Source organism: Drosophila santomea, chromosome 3R, assembly GCF_016746245.2.
Source record: "Drosophila santomea strain STO CAGO 1482 chromosome 3R, Prin_Dsan_1.1, whole genome shotgun sequence".
NCBI lineage: Eukaryota > Metazoa > Arthropoda > Insecta > Diptera > Drosophilidae > Drosophila > Drosophila santomea.
Window position 1 is genome coordinate 1,861,371 of NC_053019.2, and position 23,706 is coordinate 1,885,076.

General features: G+C 38.3%; 1 protein-coding gene across 15 annotated transcripts in view; it reads right to left on the bottom strand.

Moving 5' to 3' along the window:
• The window catches only part of LOC120451040 (TLD domain-containing protein 2), a 69,558-nt gene extending 46,124 nt beyond the window's left edge, over window positions 1-23,434 (bottom strand). For 4 of the 15 annotated variants that reach the window (XM_039634378.2, XM_039634394.2, XM_039634377.2 and 1 more), the window contains exons 1-2: window positions 6,920-7,062; window positions 6,331-6,489 (exon numbers count right to left, since the gene is read on the bottom strand). Coding sequence is in view for 3 of the 15 variants with exons in the window: in XM_039634379.2 (XP_039490313.1) it covers window positions 23,025-23,344 (320 nt within the window). In the remaining 12 variants the exon portion in view is untranslated. Of the gene's footprint in view, window positions 1-6,330; window positions 6,490-6,919; window positions 7,069-23,024 lie in introns of those variants that run through there. The other 11 variants (XM_039634372.2, XM_039634371.2, XM_039634368.2 and 8 more) reach the window with 7 other exon arrangements.
• Window positions 23,435-23,706: the final 272 nt, after the last annotated feature.

Genomic DNA, 23,706 nt, shown 5'->3' on the forward strand with positions numbered 1-23,706 from the left:
ACTTTCCATGCAAAACGCAGAAGAACGGAAAACTACAGCACGTGATAAGCGGGAGCCGCGCCTGATAAGGCGACAAACCTCCTCGCACGAGAGCATAGACCTAAAAATACCCCGATGGGGGTATCGGATTGGTTCTGGTTCAGACAAGAGCCCATAAAACACACGATGACGAGGCCAACTGTCACATGGCAGAGGCTGCAGCTGCAATTTGCAGTGCATGGCGAGGTCCAGTGAAAACGTTGATAAACTTTGATGTGCACAAGTGTGAAAATTTTCCATAGTCTATGCTAGAACGCAATGGTAAATAATATCAGCTCTGAGAATAGATTATAGCATCCCAGGAAGTTTGAGGGAGCAAAGTGTGGGAAACACTTTTCGCTTAAAGCGAAACTTTGGACGGTTAAACTGTTCACCAATTTTGATTTATGGCCCACTTAATGTTACTAATCTTGAGGATTTGGCTTTACGATTGGGAAATCATAGGAAAAATAACAGCGATAAAACGAAATTGATGATATGCCCACACTAGATTTTGCTTTCAAGTGCAAGTCTGAAATATAATTTATTTATAGATGCAATAGGACTATCTTTATCCGTAGGCTTTTCCCAGGGACGATCGTTGAACTACACTTACAAGATTTTTTACGTAGGTGCCATTTCATAAAACCTATATATTATTGACAATAATTTGCGAAATCATTATAACGCGACTTGAAAACATTACAAAATTCTTTCCTTAGGAGATAAAAGTGAAAACAGTCCTCTTTTGGATTTTATTCATTGTAGAATCGAGAAATCGTATTTAATATTTCTTGTTTATATTACTAGGAACGAAACCGATTTCAGGAATATTGAGTATTTACACTGTGTAAGCTCCAAGAACAACAACCTTGTTGGCAATGCATTTCCATTGGGCTGCGAGGACGTAAAACTGCACTTTCGATTTCGATAGATATCGACCGGCAGCAAATGTATCTCGTAGATACACACGTTGGCTGTGCAGACACGTTATGGGGCCAAACGAAATGAAATGCGAAAAGGTAGAAGAGGCAACATACAAACGAACAGAAACTGAAACAGAATCGAAACAAGAGCAACACGATATAAATAAACCACTCAGACGTCGCAACAATGGTCACTGTGAGAAACAAATGTATCTACACACGACGCGATGTATCCGCCACATCGCGTGTGCATGGCATGTAAACGATATGTCTGCCGTTGTGTTCGGCAATTTGCTGCAGTAAAGCCGATGTGCAGTAAAGTAGATGAAAGGGAAAACGAGCAGAAATTACAGTTTTAAAAAATGTATTTGAAATGCACAAGGCTTGAAACTAAGCAGGATTTCCTTTCTTTTAAGTGATGATGATCTGCGAAGGCATTAGAACTCTGCCCTTCTATTCTATTAGCAAACCGGTCACCAAATAATCGTACTAAGTTCATAAACTTATATGTCAAGAAAATGCCAAGCCATGTCGAGCGCCCTTCATCACTAGTGCATGGGTTGTAGGCTGTCGCGAGCTCGAGTCAATAAATCACAAGCTGAAATACTTAATTCCTGTTATTGTTGTCTTTTTCGAAACGAAAACGAAACTGGTCGCCGGGAGTCGTTGAACTGACGAGTGGTGACACATGTATCTACGTGTGCGGCAAAGATACAAATGTATCTGCGTGTGCTACCGTTTCGGCAAGCATTGTCACTAGCGAAAGTGTCAAGTGGTCAACGTATCTGCAAGATATTACTGCGTCTAGGTTCTGTTCACCCAATATCTCGGATTTTCTTTTCGGAATAGCCCGTTTTTTAAAGCCCAGTTTCACATGACAAGACGGCTGCGGCTTTATTAATAGACTCTGCTCGCATTGCTCATACGTGTTTGCTCACTGGCGAATTCCTGCCTGTCCATTGGATCATTAACAAACCAGTTTACACCTGGCCGACTTGCACACCTAATGCAGAGTGCTGGGTGGGGTCGATCTACATCAATATGACGGTATTGCAGGCGAGGGCGTGTTCTGCGGCTCTGGGTTGCTATTAATGAGTGCTGGATAATGTATTAGCATACCTTTCCATATAACTTCCCATGTACCTTCCCACAAACCTTTCCATATACCTTCGCAAATATCGCAGAAGTTATTATTTCTTGTTTGTTTTTTCATTACTCTTTTAAAGACACTCCTTTAAAAGACAGTTCGTTGTGCAAGTAGCGCTCTTGTGCACGATATATTATTTTATACTGACTATTATTATGTAAAATGTATGTAAATGTTATGTAAAATAATATTAGAAGCACAATTTTTTAATTTCGATCAGTATTCATTGCTAGAATACATTTGACTCATTAATTGATTAACAGACTAGATATTTCCTCAATGGGAGCAAGTTCCCTTTTCCGGTGCAAGTTATTAGATAAATATATTTTTCTCCCCTAAAACTGTGGCTCAGATAAGCGTTTCCAGAAATACAAGTTAGGATACCTCCGCTCCCAGCAGTAATTCAATATGTACACAACAAACATCTAAAAAAAAACAACGAAAATACTGATGTTTGCAAACAAAATAGATACCCAGTTCGATGACACAAGAAAATAATCTTTCGGAATGTTTAGAATAAAACCCAGCCACTTGGCTAAACAGACCACGTATGCCATATAAAATATAAAAATTCCAGAAAGGATTACGTAATCACAAACAATGTATACCCCGCGATAATCTAAAAAACTTAGACTCATCTCGAATCCAACGATTTTATACAAAAGTAGCTGATAATTGAGTATTATGTAAAGAGTAAACAACATATCTTCAGTTTTTTTCTAAGATTCCGACCACACCTGTCTCCCTGCTTAGCCTGCTTATCGTTTGACAAACCACCGATCAAACGACCAAACGACGTTATAAGTCCGGATTAGAATCAGCAAGCTAAATATACACAAATATCGGGTAATGTAACCAGAGAGCACACAGATGTGGCGACATGAAGTGACATAATATAATCCGTAACCGTGACAGCTGAGCCCATATTTGTGTGAGCCGCAGAGGGACGGCTGACATGGTCTGGACATCCGAGTCCGGCTCTTGCCCGATATTAGTGCCTTAGCAATCAAAGTGTTCTGACGAATGTGGTTTGGTTTGTCTGGTGTCTCGGCTCGATAATTACTTGCCGCACTGGAAACAAAACAAAGTGTCTTTCCATGGCGGAAGTAGCGCCGCCTTTGTGGGGAAACCAGTTCCACTGTCTACCCGCTCAATCAAACCCAATCAATCGTCAACTTTGTTTTCCGCAAAATGTGAACAGCTTAGAAAACAAATTACAAGTGCTCCGAATCAAACCAAGACGGAACCGAATCACATGGGTGGGCCTAACGCCCCGAATCGCCGAGCCTGGGAAGACTATAAAAATATAGTCACCTGCCTGCGCTGATCAATATGCAAATCCGAATCGGCCGGCCATAAAAACGCAAAAAGCGTTGATTTGATGGGTTATGAGTGCGGTATATTGATTAATGATCGGCGGGGACCAGAGTCTAAATTCTACGTAGATAGGTGGGCGCGACGCACAGGAAGTGGAAGTGAGATTTGGAAACTATGTATTTAAAACTAAAACGTTCTAATTTATGTATTAATAGCGTATCTAAGCCGTGTGAATAATAATGAACAGTAAAGTACATTTTTAAATCAGTTAAGTAAAGCACATTTCATAGTATAACAATTTCCTACAATATTTAAAAACTTAGGTACATTTTGTTCAATGCCCAAGCATGTGTTTACTGGTCAAATTCTAAGACGTATTATATTTAATTGGTTTATTTGTCCAAGTCTAATATATATAAATTAAGAATTTATTGGGCATATTGCCGGAAAAGTTTCTTGGCAGCTGCTTTTGACAATTTGGCACACTTTGGGCGACCGAATCGTAAATGTGTAATAAACATTTTATAGACACTTCTTCTTAGTACATAACTGGGAATTTATTAAATCATCGATTGTCGGCAACAACTTAAGATATAGTATTTGATATTCGAGAGTACTTTTTTGGTCTCGAATATCTGAATAAGATTTAACTGACATCTCGAGTGTCTTTGTTTGAATTTCGGCGCACCGACAGGTATGTGTATGTACCTATAAATATCTATAGATTTATATTTATTTGTTTAATTATGACACTGTTTTCACGCCAACTTGAGCAAACAAATAGCAGTAAGGCTCTTTGTCCGGGCCAAGTAGTATTCAACGAAGTAAGGTACAGTGGCAAGGCGAACAAAAGACCATAAGTAAATCACATGAAAAGACAACACGGCAAAAAGTACCTTATAAAAGTACGCATATATTTAATTATTGAGCCGGCAGATTTAAATATTCTGTCCTGTGACAAGCCTCCTTTTGGTAGCCATAATTATGTGCCATAATACAAAGGCCAAGTGACTCAGAGACTTCCTCGTTCAACCGCGTGGATGTGGACGTGTCATTTAAAATCAATAAAAGTTATAACCAGATGCGGCTATGCGTATCTACCCAATGGGAATTTGCATTTCCGTGTTGATTTTTTAAATTATTAAGTAATTGCGCATGCGTTTCGTTTCCAATATCCCTTTCTTCTCGTCGAATTTTCCAATTCTAATTTCTCTTTACCGCTTCCTGACAGTTTTAATTGATTTGCATAGTCAATCGCACTTTTACAAGAACCACCCCGCCTTTTTTTTTAGATATTACTAACCAAATAGGTATAGAACTTTCTATTCGTTTGGTTTCACAATCTATACTGATGTCGGGCGACATCACGGGGACCCAAATTTATGCACACCTGACATCGTGACAAATGGCTTTGTCAATAAATATTATACGAATGCTTTGTGCTAAGTTGCGTCGAAATAGAAGCTGAAAAGTTAATCCGTTTTAATTATGCTATCAAGTGTTGATGAAGCTGGGATATGCCATAGATATAGTACTCATTTTGCGATGCATTTAATTGAAAATGCTTTACATTGTCTGATCCAAACCACACGATTTGACTTGAACGAGATATATTCTTTCATGCCCAGTTTTATTACCTATTTCTATTACATATGTAAATGGTTGGGCTTTTTGGGATTTTTGAGCTATTTATAAAAAAACATAAACAAGCGCACAAGTAAGACAAGCCAAAGACATAGATTATTCTTCACCATTTTTCTCGTCGGAAAACCAAAGCATCTGGCGCTGCTGCCTTTCAGTCTGCGGGATTTTCAGCACTGATTCGGATCTGCATAGATTTGCATTCATAGTTGGGACTTTGGAAATTTCTCTTAGTATGTGGATTCCAATAATTTTAATTATTTATTTAAGTTTTGGGCTACTTATCTGCTAGTATACGAAATTTCACACCTCCCTCTTTACGTTTTGTAATAGAACTCATCAAATAGAAAATGGCGGTTTTGAAAATTGCAGCCGCAATTAAATGGTTAAATTCTAGAATAATATACATAGGTATATTAACCGCAATTAAATGGTTAAATTCTAGGATAATATACATAGGTATAGGCTGTACCATCAACACTGATTACAGTCCCAAACTGTTTCGTTGGTTTTCTAGGGGTTTCCTTTCCAATTATTTGCGAGTATGGCAACTTTTTGCTGATCGAGGCGAGGAGGCTTTTATGAGGGGAGCTGATCGAGCTTTTAGGAGGGGAGCAACAGTTCTTTGGATGTACAAGCATACTTATGTGCATACATACATTAATGAGTGTGTGTGCGATCGTTACTTTTTATGCCATCGCCTGTTAATTCTCCACTCAAATGGCATGGAAGGGCCGTGTAGACAAATTCAGAAAACCCGAAGAAAAAAAATTCAGAGAAACTTGTTGTTGTCATAAGCACTAAATGCTGCTTCTTCCTCTGTCTATTGTAATTGTTGTTGTTTTACTGTGCTGATGACCTTAAATTAGGCGTAGGTCTTCGCTTCTTGTGTTCGCCTTATTCGTCATTGTTGGCCAAGTTTTTTCGTTTGTTTCTTTTGACGTGGTCAGCTGCTTTGTATATGTTTTCTCAACTGCTGCAGTCGTTGTTATAAGCGATATGAAGAAGATATTACTCGAATGTCATGACCTGCAGCTAAGGCTAAATAAATCTGAGAATAATGCCGATTGAAATGGTTTTCTAAACCCAAGCGACTTTAGTAATACCGTTCGCTTCACCAAGAATCCGAAAAAAAACCGCAAGCAGCGCCTAATACAATCGCAAAACAGAATGGCAAAAGAGAGAAGCAGAGAGTCGAAATAAAGTCGAGCTTGTCCAAAAAACTTAATTGCAAGCGTAGCCATTAATTATTGCATCACATAGTTGCAAATATTTCTCTACCTTTTTTAATTTGTTGTCTTTCAACGAGGTTTGGCACAATTGATTTCCTTTGGTTGTTTAGTCACATTTCTCATTGGTATTGATTTCACAGTATTGACACTTGTTTGCTCTCAGAACAGCACCCGCGTACAATTATATTTTTTATTTTATTTGTATATTCTGTGGACATTTTTCGGTTGAAGACAATATACCTTAACTTTTTTAACTACTTTTATGCACTCGGACTTATAGGCAGTCCAGAACTCAACGAAAATTTAGTCTGTTGTTAAAAAAATGGCTTGCAAAATGTATGCTTTGAATTAATTTATTGGTGAAAGGGTCTTTATGAACTCAAATGACTTTAATGTTAAACTTAATTTTGACAAGGCGTTACATTTAAGCCTTTAAAAATGGTGTGCATTGTTATTTACAGTTGCAGCAAGATTTTTCGTAGAGACATTTCTCTCTCATTTTAAAAACTCGAAATTTATTCGCGGTACGGATGGTAATTTAAACAACTTGATATATTTCTTTCGCCAGAAAAACGGACACCAATAGCCGAATTGCAACAGACAATCGCGAAATGAGTGCAGAAAAATAATTAACGTACTACATTGCTCGTCGTCGCACACGAGTCGAACATATTTTTAAAAATAATTTTACAATATTTATCGCCGATGCTCCACATACATATGTAGTATATGGTATATCTTATTATCAAGCACTTTGAGCGCGCGTTGCTTTCGGTGCAAATGAAAAACTTAAACTGATCGAATCGAACGAAATTTTTACGTTTGCGTCTCACAATACAAATGCTTGGCAATGTTTAGACACATGTTGCCAGCGAGAGAATATGTTGCGGGGCAACATGAAAGATACTCTAACTTTATCACAGTTGAAGCGGACAGAGTACAAATGTTACAAATAATATGTTCATATGTCGTGTCTCGCGGGGCAGCAACCACATTCCCTCCCAACCACATCATGTGCTGCAACAAACTCGTTTTTGTTTTGTTGCAGGCTAAAAACCTGAACCTGCTTGAGCTCAGCTTATTTCCGTTTATTTCCACTTTGTGTGTGTTTCTTCTTGGGGATGTTTAGATACATGTTGCCAGCGAAACCTACGACTGCCTCTTGAAGTTGAAGTTTAGGTCGCTAATTTAATACCCTTTCGAGGAGGAGGGAGTTGACACTGTGGTCAGGAGTTTGCAGAGAAGCTTGAAAACACTTTATCTTATCTTATATATGTGTTACAAACAAAAACTTATATACAAATTATAATCTTTCAAATAGGATTAGTTTGATCCTTTGTTAATTTGATCAGTGCAAGTTGCCACAAATAGTTATGGTCTACTCCAATCTAAAAAGTGTATCAAAGTTTTGGTAAGTTTCCCATTGGATTTGTTGCTTCTAATGTTGGTGCGCATGTGCAATGAACTTGTTTTGAATTGCAATTGCAATACACTTATAGTTGCTATTATTTTTTGGAGGTTAGTCAGTTGCGGCGACTTTGTAATTTCATTTAAATTACTCATACAATGTGACGCCGCTGTAATTATTTGATTTTGCTCAAAGCTCCTCGGCCGCAAATGCATTTCCTCAACATTAATGTAGGTCACTGTTGAGGGGGTGAAAGTGCTGCCATTATCTGGACAACTCTCAGCCACCTGTGTTTTTCACCTGACAGGGAAATTACCGGCAAGGCCAGCAATTGCGCAGAGAGTTCGCCATAAGGTGAACTGCATTTCAGCACGGAGAAACAGAAAAAATGAAATTTCCAATCCGACCTTGAGAATTTCTTCCATTAAGTTGGCAACCTCTGACTTTTTCCTCTTTCTTTGGCTCATAGAAGACGCATGACTGGGCTCGAATTGCAAATTATGCAAATTTTAAAGTACGCAACTCGTCGAAATCAGAAAAGTGCAACATCATTTCGCTGCCGTTCCTTCTCCGTCCATCTTCCCTCCCCATCTGACTATTTACAGTTTTTCGGACTCGGACGCTTATAATTTTCAGCCTTCAATATTATTACACAATCATAAATTGTCTGAACTAAAATGTAAATGTTTCGAATGCGCCTTGGGGGCCACTAAAAACACTTTTGCATTTATAGCCAACGCTATGACTATAGTGATGAACTTGGATAAATCTAGGGCTATGGCTATGGGTAGGCTTATGAGGGTCTCTAATCAATACACTCCCAGGTGGGATAAGAATCATAAAACACCACTTACGAAAAATGCAAGAGCAATCCTAATGTTCATATTTTTACTGAATAAAGTTGGAGATATTACGAACTAAATTATCGAAGTAACAAATGTTAATCTTTAATTAGGCATTGGTGCTATTGAACTATAATAAGCCAGCTAATGTCACTCTACATTTATTAAGACTGTATGACACTAGGCGTTTTGTTAAAACCCTTTAAACTTTTTTATTTTTTCTCCTCGGTGTGCAAATAACTAATAATATTATTTAAATACATCCTCGATTAGCATTCAGCGGTTATGTTTCCGCCGAGTGATTTCCATAAAAAAATAAATAAAAGGAGCGACAATATTCTCTTTTAAGCCGCTTCATTTAAAAAACGAATGACAATTTCGCCGCTCAGCTTTGCGAACTGATTGAATCTTCAACCACTGCCTCCATCTAGCAGGCGAAATGCTAAGTCCATTGCCGCTAAGCTGTTGAATATGTGAAGCCGGAGAAAAAAAATGTTCTTCATTTTCGATGAGTTTTCCACTTCCCAGTTTGTGGCTGGATCCCCGGAAAATGACGGAAGGTACAGCCAAATCCGAATGGCAAAGTATCTGGCCACAATGTTTTGCGGGTTGTTGTTGCAGCTGCTAAAAATAGCCAGGTTGCAAGTGGTTTGGCTTGCCAAATGGCAACGGCATGTGTGTGCTGGTGTGGTCCAATAATCAAAAGTCGGCGGCAAAGCAAAAAAAAGGCTGGGAAACCGGCTTGACAGGAAAATGCTAATTTTGTTTAAATAAGGAAAAATTCAAACGATTTCGTTGTCGCCGTCGGCAGTTGAAAAACTCAAATTTTTGGGCCTCAGATCCCCTCTTTCGAAGTATCTCCATCATCGTCCCCACCTACTAACCCGAAAAGTGTGGTTGGAGTCCATGCTAACCGGTTCGTTTCCCTGCTAAAATAAAGGGTCCTTTGTATTTTCCTCCATTTACTTTTTTTTTGAGGCTTAATTGATCGCATGTATTAAAATTGAATTTATATGGATGCACTAACGGCTATTCTGCTGCTTTAATCAAATTTTTTATTTGTTTACTCCATTCTCTGCTGGCTGTACTTGTTGATTTGGCTTTTTCAATCAAACAAGTCGCTTGGGTCTTGCCATTTGATTTTTCATAATAATAAAGGTACCTACAAATTCGCAAAGCAATTGCAAAACGTGCTGGAATTTGCCTGGATTCTTAAATGCCCTGTGTATACATATATTGTATGTATGTCATATTGTGAAAAATTTAAAAAAGAAAACAATCAAATGAGAGAATTATTGGTGTTTAAATTCCAATGGGACTCGAGTTCCGCAACTAAATAACTTCGGTGAATATTATGTTGATTTTGGTTTTATTACATCGCGTTACAATTTCCAGGTCATTTTGTTTATTTATCAGCTTGAACATAAGTTTCGAACCTTTTTATTAAAACGTATTTAATATATTTATTGGCCTAACAAAATTAAAAATGTTCTTATTCAAATCTGCGGCTGTTAGTAAGCTCGTTACTCAAGTAAAATAGTGCTCCATTTTCCATCAAATTTTGTAATAACAAAACCAGATTGTAATTAATAAATTTTTTCAATTCAAAAACAATGTCAAAAGCTGCCTTCTGAGTCATAAATTTTAAACTTAAACCGATACTGAATTAGATTTGCCAAAGGAGTGACACACCGATTGACATTTGGCGTTGGGGAGGATGGGGGAAAGGAAGGCGATAGTGCTAAAACATTTGTCATAGAAGATTTAAATATTCATCCATTATTGTCCGGTTGGTGGAAAACTCAATTTCAATTCCAATTATTCAATTGGAATTGCACAGAAAGTTTGCTCGCCAAAAACGCAAACAAAACAAGAGAGAACGCTATAGTCGAGTTCCCCGACTATCTAATACCCGTTACTCAGCTAGTGGAAGTGAGAAGGAGAGTCTTCAACGCTGACAGTTTTTGGCGGTTTGTGGGCGTGGCAAAAAGTTTTTTCGCAATTCGATAGAAACTCACAAGACTAATACAAAAATGAAAAAATATCAAAACATTTTTCAAAAGTGTGGGCGTGGCAGCTTAAGGCGGTTTGTGGGCGTTAGAGTGAGCGTGGCAAAAAGTTTTTTGGCAAATCGATATAAATTTATAAGACCAATACAAAAATGAAAAAATATCAAAAAATTTTCAAAAGTGTGGGCGTGGCAGTTTTGGGCGGTTTGTGGGCTTTAGAGTGGGCGTGGCAACATGAATCGACAAACTTGCGCTGCGTCTATTACTCTGGAGTCTGTATGCTTAGTCTCAACATTCTAGCTTTTTTAGTTCCTGAGATCTCAGCGTTCATACGGACGGACAGACAGACGGACATGGTCACATCGACTCGGCTATTGATCCTGATCAAGAATATATATACTTTATATGGTCGGAAACGCTTCCTTCCGCCTGTTACATACTTTTCAACGAATCTAGTATACCCTTTTACTCTACGAGTAACGGGTATAAAAACCAACATGTTTTTATCCCCCTGGGGGGCATATGAATAATAAGTTATTTACATGGTAAATAGAAATCGTAGGAATGGTTGTTATTGTGCTATCAATATTTTTCGTATTTTCCAACGGTTTTGCCTACATGAGGCACCGTAATTGGGGTCAATGTCAGGCGCGGTACACTCTTTCTTGCTTATTTAGTCTAGCCTGCTTTTGTGTTTATATGACAGGCTGAAGACTAGATAAACATTTGGTTTTTAATAAAATATTGTATTTTTATTTACGAGTCGAAACAAAAGATCGATAAGAGAACAACAAGATTCAACAAAAAATGATGATGTATCACCTAAATGACCGAATGGAAATGTCTAGGAGAAAGAAAATAGTGTTCTAAAGTGACGAGATAAGGTAGTCATTATACCCGTTACTCGTAGAGTAAAAGGGTACACTAGATTCGTTGAAAAGTATGTAACAGGCAGAAGGAAGCGATTCCGACTATATAAAGTATATATATTCTTGTCGATCTGGCAACGTCCGTCCGTCTGTGCGTATGAACGCCAAGATCTCACGAACAATAAAAGATAGAAAGTTGAAATTTAGCATGCAGACTTCAGAGACATAGACGCAGCGCATGTAGACCCATGTTACCACGCCCACTCTAACTTTTGAAAATTACCACGCCCACCCTAACGCCCAAAAACCACCCAAAACTGATACGCCCACACTTTTGAAAAATGTTTTGATATTTTTTCGAGTATAGCGTTCTATCTTGTTTAAAGTTTAAATGGTTATTTGAGCACAACTTATATCACGGAGATACATATAACTACGATAATATCGAGTTGCGTTAGGCGCTTCTTAAAAACTTCTAGGAAACTTTAAAAGTAAATGATTAACAATAACGTAATTAAAACTTACCTTTGAAGTCCACCTTATATTTGGTAATAGTAGCAACTTATTTATGAGAAGACATTTTAGATTCAATTGCAACAGTGTTCTTTTTGGACTTTCTGCAAAATTTTGTGTACTGCATCAACTCATTTGAACACTTTGTCTCTCAAGTCTAGTAATTATACCCGTTACTCGTAGAGTAAAAGGGTATACTAGATTCGTTGAAAAGCATGTAACAGGCAGAAGGAAGCGTTTCCGACCATATAAAGTATATATATTCTTGATCAGGATCAATAGCCGAGTCGATTTGGCCATGTCCGTCTGTCCGTCCGTCTGTCTGTCCGTATGAACGTCGAGATCTCAGGAACTACAAAAGCTAGAAAGTTGAGATTAAACATACAGACTCCAGAGACATAGAAGCAGCGCAAGTTTGTCGATTCAGGCTGCCACGCCCACTCTAACGCCCACAAACCGCCCAAAACTGCCACGCCCACACTTTTGAAAAATGTTTTGATATTTTTTCATTTTTGTATTAGTCTTGTAAATTTCTATCGATTTGCCAAAAAACTTTTTGCCACGCCCACTCTAACGCCCACAAACCGCCAAAAACTGTCAGTGTTGAAAACTCTCCTTTGCACTTCCTCTAGCTAAGTAACGGGTATCAGATAGTCGGGGAACTCGACTATAGCGTTCTCTCTTGTTTTCCATTACTGACTGGCGAATGAAATATTTAAAAGTGTGCTAGCACTGAAAACAAGGAAACATCTTCTACTTAACTATCTTCACTTTATTCTAGAAAAGGTCAGCCTAGCTAGAACAAACGATTTTATGAGCTATTTAATTAGTGTCTTGGCTGGAATTTTCCCCGTAATTACAATGGAGATTCCGCGGAGGGTGAGGAGAGTTGGGTTTCTTATCGGCGGCCTTCTTTGCTTTGAATGGGTGGCTCATTATAAATACTGGCGAATATCAGGTAGCCAATGCGATAAGCAGCCCATGGATTTATAATTGAATAAAGTCAATTGAGACAACGTAGGAGAAGATTAATAAACACCGATCCAAAAATCAGTACATAATCTTTCCGCGATCCAAACGGAAAGCAAATAATGTTTTCAAATAGGATTTGTTTTGAGGTCGCATGTCAATAAATTATGCTGTCGTGCCGTGCTTAAGCAATAAATTTGTAAAGCAAATCACAATGCGGATTTCGATTAGCAAGGACGACAGAACGAACAACAACCTGAACACAGATCCGAGAAAATCGATAGCATAATTTGCTCGGTTTAACAATAATGACAGATAATTATTGATATATATGAGCAATTTCGTAGATTGAATGCCAAATTGATTGGTGGGGCAACTCATATGGCATGTGGCATTGAAATGGCCAGTGGAAAGGGTGTGAAAATCGATTATACAGTTTCAAACACATGCAGAATTCATCCCTGCGAGACTGCTGGAAAATGAATGCCCTTTCCTTTAAGGTATATTACTTTTAATTGCCATTTATTGTTTTTGATTAAGGCTACAAAGCCTTCATAAGTTCGTTAATCATTCACTGATTTCCCATTTGCGAAAATTACTCATGAGGCAAAGATAATTCAACCGAATTTACCACCGCATAAAAGTCCCTAAAAGCCATTTAGAAATGTTCTCGCCGTTATTAAAAATTAATAGGGACAATTTGCCTAAGTGCATTTGCCTTCGTTTGGCGCCTTCATTTGCATGTCTTGTGCTTGGATAACAAATTTAATTCGTCGCAATTCATGAAAAGAATACGAAAATTGTTTGTTTACAAAGTATTAGCAAATGTCGGTACCAACAATGCGAGCAGACTTTGTGGCTTACACACTATAAACAGATACAGTATCTGAACGTCATATTTATGCATAAGTGCATGCTAGAACTTTCTGTAGAATATGTGATGCTTTTTGAGAGCCAAAGGCCAGACAAGTCTTTCGGTAATTGGGCTTATAAATACCAAAATTCGGAGAAAAGCGAAAGCAGAGAAATTAAAATTGCGAAATTTTTTTCCCCACTTGAACCCATGTGCACTAAAAATAACTTATAGTTAGTTGATAGCTATAATTAGCGGCTTGGGGGCTGATTGTAAATTAGAAAGAGGCAATTCTTCGTTGATCATAAATAAACCAACGAGCGAACCTTTCAGTTGTTACTAGCAACGGTATACTGGTCCTGCCATTCAGGGATTATTGACTGTTGGAGGCTATTATAATGTCTCGAGCGTCATGCAGTGTGAAACTTAAAAAAGATTGCTGAGTTTGACATACGAGGTGATAGTTCGAGTCAAAAATTAAATCAGGGGCTGCTTAGTTTTTCGGCTTTGGGTGTTCCATTATTTTTAGCCATAGGTTGCAGTTGTAATATGTCTACTAAAAATAAAATACCTCTCCCCCAACATATCGGCTAATTTAGCACGATTTGCACGATGGAAATTAATATAAGCAATTATGGCATATTCAAAAGCCACGTTAAATGGACGCCGCGTCAAACAGGGGGTAGCTGGGCTTCTGTTTGACTTGACTGCCACTAATTTAATGAGGCGTAATTTCATAATCATTATGAAGAACGCAGTACCCATAACCGGTAGCCAAGCTACGGCAACGCCCACGTCGAATCTGCCGTTGAGAATGAGCAGTCCGAGGACGAGAAGCAGGAGCAGGAACAGTCAGCTGCCAGCGACAGGCCACCACATCAGAGACAACAACAGCTTCGCCATAACACTAATGAAAATTTGTGAGCAAGCGAGCAGGATGTTTAGGGGAAGGGTGGAGCAGTGGACAACATTGACGTTGCATTTTATACTCAGCGAAGACAAGACCACAGTAACAACCCCAAATACGAGCGTGATGGTAATGCTCATCGGATTAGGGCTCCCATCGGCAGGCACTGTGGTGCAGGACGCAAATTTTGTGGATTAGATTTAATATCTCCCAAGGTCGAACGCGTGTAAGTAGGCCCAACACATTCATTATTACATTACAGAATGACATTGAGGACTGATGATGGTCTCTAAATAAGTCTCGTCTACCTCTCGTATCGTTTTCTATAAAATTATCTGGTGTTTTCCAAGTATATTTAAAATTATTTTTCACCTAAAGGTCTGTGTGTTCGAATCGACATAAGCAACTTATTACTATTTTGACAAACTCTGAAAATTGTATTAAAGCACACTCTAATTTTACAGCCTTTAACCTCAAACTTTCGACCACTGTGCAATCAATGCAAATTACGGCCAAAATAATGTCGGGCGCCAACGACATGATCCACACCAACAAACAAGTGGTGTTGTCATTTGTTGCCGTTGCTGTTTTGTTGCATAGTGTAACTTTGCTGACAGGCGCAGCGAACGTTGCCTCTCTTCACAGCTGCAAGTGAAAGTCAAACATGAAATGCTTCTGGACTCCGCCACACACTCTCGCACTCGGCCAGAAGCACACACGTGGGCACACAAATTGCCAGCTATTTAGCGGGCAGAGGGGTGGAAAGGGGTGCACAAAGGGGCGGAGATTCTCTTGTGCACCATTTCAGGGTCAACTATTGTTCAATGTCAATGCCAGCACAAGCTACACCAAAAAAAGGATTGTTCCCATTTTAAATATTACTTAGAGCTGGCAAATTGATACGACTAGTTGTGATATCCCACAAACACAGATTTTGCATAAAATGAAGAAGCAAAGAGGCACAATTAAGTGCCTTTTCGACAGATACCCATTACTCAACTAGTGGAAGTGCGAACGATAAATATCATCTTTTTTCTTATATATCAAAAGAAATTGGCTACGGACAGAAGGACATGGCCAGATTCACTCGATTAGTTATCGTGATGAAAATTCATGTTTTTGTTTTTTTTTAATTTTATTGAAGAGATGAAAACGTATATGCAGTACTAGTACGATAAGAGCGCACTTAAACAAATCGCGAGAGGACTTACAACTATGTATATCTCAAACATCGACGGGGTCTTTAAGGTTGTCTAATTGTTTTGGCAAAACCCTTTCTTTTTAGCCTTCTTAGAGGCCTGGCAGGGAGTAAGCATCATGCAAGCATGCTGTGGTGTCTTTTAAGCCTATCACAATATTTGCTAGTGTGCCTTGAGATCTGCTCTTCCATTGTATGCAGATTCAGGTCCCGATGAAGTGTAATGCCACGTAGTATGGACAGTTAGTGATGGCACGCATGGCATGATTTTGCAAAACCTCTATTCGTTTGTAGTTTGATTTTGCAGCAATACCCCAGATTTGCTCTCCATATATATCGGAGCTATACAATGCACTATGGGAAATTTGACCCCTTTTTCTGGCCAAAACCCATTTTCTGAAAGTCGGAATATTACAATAATATTTAGTGTACGCATTCATAATTGACCAATCTTTAGTGCTGCATACCAGAAATTTTAATAGATGGAGCCACAACAAAGAAATCAGCTGTTAAAAACAGCTGTTGCGCGTACACAAAACAACAATCTGCAACGTTAAGTTTTTCTGTCGTTACAAAAGTTCTAATATCTTTGGAACCAAAGCGTTAATTTCCATTCTGTAAAAAGTATTTTAATCAGCGGGTCTTCTATTAGGCGTTTGCAACATTCAATAAAAAAAAAACTAGTGTTGTCCCAGTAATTTAGTAAAAATATTATTTGCTTTACAAAAGTATTTTTTTCTATAATGCCTAACTTGTTTTAATTAGTACTATTGTTGTTAAGTTCTGTAAAATAATTTAGTATATAAATACTATCACGAAATCATTTGTTTTTGCTGAGATTAAAAAAAATTAGAGAAAGCCTTTACGAAAATTAATAATATAAATATAAGGGGCTGTGCCACGCCCCCAGTTTTTGGGGAAAGTTTAGATATGGTCTAGTGCAAATTAATGCAAAAAAAAAAAATTAAATATTTTTATTCGTTCTGGAGTTATAAATTACAAAAAATAGAAAGGGCGGTGCCACGCCCACAATTTTTGGTACCATAAAAGATATGGACTATACAAATATGGACCATACAAAAAACACCAACTGAAAATCTCTCCCCGTTCTGGAGTTATTAATTTAGGCCAGAAAAAGTGGTCAAATTTCCCATAGTGCAATGGAGGTAGACTGCCCTTTTGGCTCTTAGTTTCACGGTGCTTCTTCTGTTAACCACATTTCCGAACCGTAGCTCTTAAGTGTGGGCCAAAGGTCAACCCTTTGTCAAGGGTAGTCCCGAAGTATTTAGCCTGCAAAGGTTGGTCTAGAGTTACGCCGTCAAATTGTATGGGTGGGATGTGGTCAATGAAAGTCTTCAAGGTGAAGCAAGGATTGGTGGCTTATGTGGATTGGCCTTTAAGTTCTATCTTTTGCAACATGCAACCAGAGTAGTAAGATACTTTTGGAGGCCACGTGCTGCCTCAGTGCAAGAACTGGTGCTGTACAACAGTGCAATATCGTCAGCGTATGTAGCGAGTAGGGCCTTTCAGGGAGCTTCCATATAATACATATTTGGGCGAGGCAAATCTACAGTATAAATTGTGTAGAGCAGCGGGCCAAGGACGCTGCCCTGCGGAACTCCAGCTCTCATGTAGCAAGGGGTCGAGTAGGTGTTTTTGACCCTGACCATGAACTTCCTTTCTTCTAAGTAAGACTTCAGGACACCATAGTATGACGCGGGAGCAATAATTTAATTTAGCAAAGAAGGCCGATATGCCAGACTCTGTCAAATGCTTACTGCATATCAATGAATCCAGCGTTACAGTATTCCAAATCCTCATAGCCAGTACTATATGTTTAGTCACGATTCTGGATCCTCTTAAGGTTTCCCAGGTTTATGTATCATTAAAATTGCTGCCATTTTCCAATGCTTTGGGAAGGACTGCACCCTAAATATGGCGCTAAGTATTAGATAAGGGTATCTCGAGGCTCTCAAGCGTCTTTCGATGCTGCTCCATTGTAGCGAATTTGTAATGGGTGAGTCTAGTCTCCAAATGATTTTCCTCATTTTTAGCAAGTTCGCCTCCCGGACATCTAATGGGAACCTGTCTAAACGGTTGTCTTTTGAGCGATTTGGTGGACTTCCAGTGCGAATATACTCCATAGAAGCTAGCTTCTGCTCAAAAAAGTTACTTCGAAGTTCTCTTAATACAATTCAAAGTTGTTTTGCAGCACGGTTCCATAAAATACGGTCCCAGGGGTCTTGAGATCGGATTGCTCTCCTTCTGAGCCTCTCTTGTTAGGGAAAGAATACCTGTAACATACTTTTCAAAGAATCTAGAATAACCTTTTATTTTACAAGTAATTATTATATTACTGTGGTTTTAGTGATGAGTATATGACCAAAATAAAAATTTTCCAAAATATTTTATATTAACTATATCTGCCTCAAAAACTATTTTATTAAAGTGATGTTATACTTAAAATCTAACAAATTTCTTGAACTCATAAGCTCATAAGCCCATACAAATAATTTAATAAAACTGCCAGAAATGCAGTCAGTCAACAGCTTTTGGGGAAAACGCCCACACATCCATTACCAATCATTCATTTTGGCCATTATCGTAATTATCAGCCACCAACACTGCGCTCCGGAACGTGCCCGGCATCGCCATAGTTTCTAATGCGAAATCCGAAAGTTAGCTGAGCCGCATGCCGTTTTGGCCCGACTTTATGGACGATCTACGGGGCCCGTCGAAAGTATTTGCTCAGGCAAAAGCAAACAAAAGGTGCGACTGTCTCGATTCTTTATGATTTTATTGGCATTGTTCTCTTTTCTCACTTGGGCTTGTGGCGGAATAAAAGCCACAAGCTCCTGAAATTTCAATTAGCAGTTGAGTGAATCGATCGTGTGTGGGCGTGAATTCAAGACCAGAACGAATTTTTTTTGGTTTCAGACAGTCATACAAACTTAAAGACCAGGTCAAGGTCGAGTTAATTAATATACGGATATTTATACCCGTTACTCGTAGAGTACTACCATAGATTCGTTGAAATATATGTAACAGGCAGAAGGAAGCGTTTCCCACCATGTAAAGTATATATATTCTTGATCAGGTTAAATAGACACGTCGATCTGGCCATGTCCGTCCGTCTCTCTGTCCGTCCGTATGAAAGTCGAGATCTCAGGAACTATAAAAGCTAGAATTCAGCTAGGTTGAGATTCAGCATACAAATTCTAGAGACATAGACGCAGTGCCAATTTGTTAACCCATGCTGCCACGCCTACTCTATTTGCTTAACGCCACGCATCAGGTTCTGCACAGACGCCTTGGTAACCCCACGTATGGCACGCATCCAGTTTTTTTTAATTTCTTCCATGTTTTCGGAGAGACTACAATTCTTCTTCAAATTAACAATAGCTTAATATCTCTCAATTGGACGAAGTTCTGGGCAATTTTGTGGATTCTCCTCTTCTGACACAAAATTTATGTTTTTTGAATGTAGTAAGGCCAAAGTGGAATGGGCTTAGTGAGCTGTCGCAACAGCTGTCCAAAAATTGTTGAGACATTGCGATTTTCATAAAATTTAATCAAACGTTTGTTAAACACTCCCTCATGTAAATATCAGGGTTTATTGTGCCTTTTGTGCCATATTAGCACTTTCTCTCCAAATTTTTCTACTTAAATTTTAGACACGGACTCGGCAACTGTTTTTTAGTTTTGGTATAAAATTAAGGGCCGGGTAAAATTCTCGAGTCCAATTTTACATAAGTTTTATCGTCCATAATACCGCATTGCACTTTATCAGAGAGCAATCGATTATAGAGCTTTCGCAAATCTCCTACTGACATCGAGCTGTTTATGGTGATCAAGACTTAAATATTTTTATCAATATCTTATCCATGGGACCAGTTATTCTTCCTCTTTTTGGCCTATCTTTCAAAAAATATGTGTCTGCAAACTTAATTATTATGTTTTTTACACTATTGACACTAACTTTGTACCGTTTAGCCAATTCTCTGTAAGACACACCGTTCCCTATGCAGTAATTGTGCATTGTTGAGAGTGAATAGTCAAAAGAGAATATGATAATTACGCAGAATTTATTAAGCTTTCTAACGGTGCATCGCAAACCAGCGTGATCGAAACCTTGTACTGCGAAAAATTAGCAATTAAAAGTGTGCAGTTTATTTTAGGGACACTCCTTAGTTACTACATTGGTATATTATTTTGCGTAAGGGAGGCAGAGTAGGTAGTGTAGTAATTTAATTAAATATAAACTAAATGGGTATAGGTTAATATTTTTAAATAAGTGTGATAATTTAATTTAATAGTTCATTCTTAGTTATTTAATTTAAAAATAACAATATCTATAGAAGAAGCTAATTTGAGCGGCGAAGTGTTTCGTACATATGTATAAAAAGGCATATATATTGTTTTTTTAATTTAGCTACTGAGTAACGGGTATCTAATAGTCGCGGAACTCGACTATAGCGTAATCTATTGTTTTTATAAGTATTGTCAATTTCTATAAATTTGCCAAAAAGTTTTTGCCACGCCCGCCCCAACTTTTGGAAAATGTTTGGATTTTTTTCACAGGTCTTTCTCCCACGCCCACTCTAACGCCCATAAGCCGCCAAAACAGTCAGTGTTGAAATTTTCCTTCGCACTTCCACTAGCTAAGTAACGGGTATCAGATAGTCGGGGACTCGAGTATACCGTATTTGTTAAATTTGAGGGGGAATGCCACTCATACCGAATTTTAAAACTTAAACATATATTCAAAATGGCATCGTAAGACCAATAATAACAAATGCGAGAAACATACAGATCTAACTTGAAGTGACTATGAACATATAATAGCGATACGTCGCACTGAACTTTGAATTTCGGTATGAGAGCAGTTTTTACTTCTAGGGTGTTTCCTTGTTAGTTTACTTACAATCTTTCCAAAAAGTGTATATACCCGTTACGCGTGGAGTAAAAGGGTATACTAGATTCGTCGAACAGTATGTAACAGGCAGAAGAAAGCGTTTCCGACCATATAATGTATACATATTCTTGTTCAGGTTCAATAGCCGAGTGGAACTGGCCATGTCCATCCTTGTGTCCGACTATCCGCCGTAGCAATTTTATAGTAAAAAGTTTCTACTTATTTTCCAAAAAGTATATATAAGTACAGACGGAGGAATACTACAGATGCTGTTCATGAGTATATTGGCATACCTCTTACCTAAAAATACGAGGCATGAAATGTCGCCAAAAACAGCCTCAAATCAACAAAGGCGGATGTCTTTAATAAAAGAAGGAGTTGGAAGAGGAAGCCACAGGGCAGCAGGTAAACAAAAAAGCAAGGCCAGCTGAAAAGGGTTTCAAGGTTGTAAATTACCAGCTCAAAGTGGTTAAAGGAACTGCTCAGATCCAATCTGAAATCGCAGCTGTCTGCGCGAAGAACGAGTTTGAGGAGTGTCAGATACAAGATACAAGTGTGTATTGGGTATAACCACTATGCAGGCTGTGGATGGAGTGAAAGTGCACGTTGCTGGCAAAACTTTCAAGGTCAAATTGCTCAGGCGCTTTTGCCGACGATAACTACTCTAGAGTCTACATAAAAATGTTATATTATGAAAATGACAGCCGAGATGGTGGCGAACATAATGTAAAATTTTGTAGAATTTTTTTGGCCAACGGAAAAATTGGCAACCAACTTTCCTTAACCCGGCAAATGAAAAGGACAAGTTTGCCAAATCATTGTTGACTTTATAACAACTTTTTGCTTTAATTGTTTTGCGAATAAATTGCAGGTTTCCTTTTGTTCTCTGCTGTTTCGACTTATGGAAATATTTTGGAAAACTTACTGATGGGGAAAAGTTCTCCAAAGGCAGATGGTATTTATTGAAGGTATTCATACTTTCTCTGAGAGGCAGAAGGTATTTATGAGCTTTTAAGACTAAAAAAAAATAGTGAAGTAAAAAAGGATTTATAGTTAACACATGTTTAAATCATAAATCGTTTAAGATTATACATTTAATTGTGCAAATTTCATACAACACCAAGTATTTTAATCATTTAGGATATATGTTTTAAGTGAATCCACTTGTATTTCCTGTTTGTAATTTTGCTTTTCCATGTTCTGTCACTTTTGCTTATTTTCCCATCTCAATTGGGAAGTGAATTGCAATGACTTTGAATATGTCACCCTTCCATCCGTCAATGAGCAACCTGCTCTTGATTTCTCGCCTTCTCTGACCGCTGCCTTCCTTAGTATACCATTTTGAATTTATTTTTAAATTAATTATGCAATTTTTGATCCTCTTTGGGTGATTGTGTACGCTTTAGTTCCCTTTGGTACGATGGAGAAGCTTGCGAAATTAAATTTGTCAAATTTAATTGATTTATGACCTGTGATTCATTATGTCAGTAAAAAGTTCACACGTGCTTTGTTTTTGCTAAAGATAATTTTTGAAATGTCAGGAATATTGTGTTTCAGCTTTCGCTTTTAATGTTGTTGTATATTTGCTATGCCTATCATCAGAAAAAACGGAATTATTCTGGAAGTAATCATACAAAAAAATGGATTTGATATCTTACTGGGTTGCAGTTTAATGATGATTAAGTAACTGCTGTAATAATAAAAGGGAACTGAAGTACATATGCATTAAAAAAACCATTATATAAATGTATAAGGAAACAAATTAAAAATTAAGTCCCAAAAGTATTTTTTCCAATGCAGTACAAATTCTACCGAATAAAATATTAATACAACTATAATACTTTTTGTAACTATTGAACTTAAAGTAACACCTTTTTATACCCGATAAGCGAATTGCATTTCGTACAGAATATATATGCTTGATCCAAGTCCGTCCGTCTTTTTGGGATTTCAGCTGATGATTTTATACAAAAGGTGCTGTGCAGTCTAATTAGTAAATTCTTCACTCTGGCAAGAGCTCATTTTGGATTTTAATTGCTTACTTATACGTTGTGCATTTATAAATCGAGTGGGTACTAACTAAATCGAATTCAAGTCTTGAAAGAAAGTTTTAACATACATTGGGGATTAGGCTACTGAAAAACAGGTCTACGGAAAAGAAAGAATTTCAAAATTGGGAGCGTTAAATAAGAGTGGTAATAAATTTCACACAAAAGTGCTACGGAAGAAGCATCAAAACTTCGATCTTGGCGTGACTTACTGCCAGGAGAAGCTACCGGTGATGCCGTCCTTGAGCCGATCCCTCAGAGATCTTTGGCGACTGGGTCCAGATCCTGTCAAGGGCGGCAGCTGTTGGTTTTCGCCGTCCTCCAGCACGGTGGCTATGTTCGAGGCGGACGTGGAGATCTGCGCGCCGGCGTGCTCCATGATCGGCGGCTGGTGGTGGTGGTAGTGCTGGTTGGACTGCTGGTGATGTGGCGATCCCGCTCCCGATCCGGAGCCCGGCGTCCCTGCCGACGGATCTCTGCTATTGAGAGTGCGGCGGAAGGAGCCGTGACGAGGGGAGTTTTCGCGAGACATTACGGATCGATTTCAATTTGAATTTTGCGGTTTGGTTTGGCGGTTAGTTATCGATAGAAATTTCGCATAAAACAATTAGAAGCATAAAACAATTAGTTCAATTGGAGCCAATTATCTGAAGCTTGCTCTTTTTTGCTTTCGGTTGGGTATTAGATGAAGAAAACGAGCGAGCGGTTGAACTTGCTTTGATACCTTGGTTTTAGTTTAATTTTGTTGCTTAGGTGGTGCGTTTATTGAGATTTAAATTGCACATAGAGCCAAAAAGTATTAACGGTGTGTAAAAGTTGGCTATTCGAGGGTCTAGGCATGTACCAAAGTAAAATATTAAAAAGAGCACAGTTAAAACAGTAGAGAAAAACGAT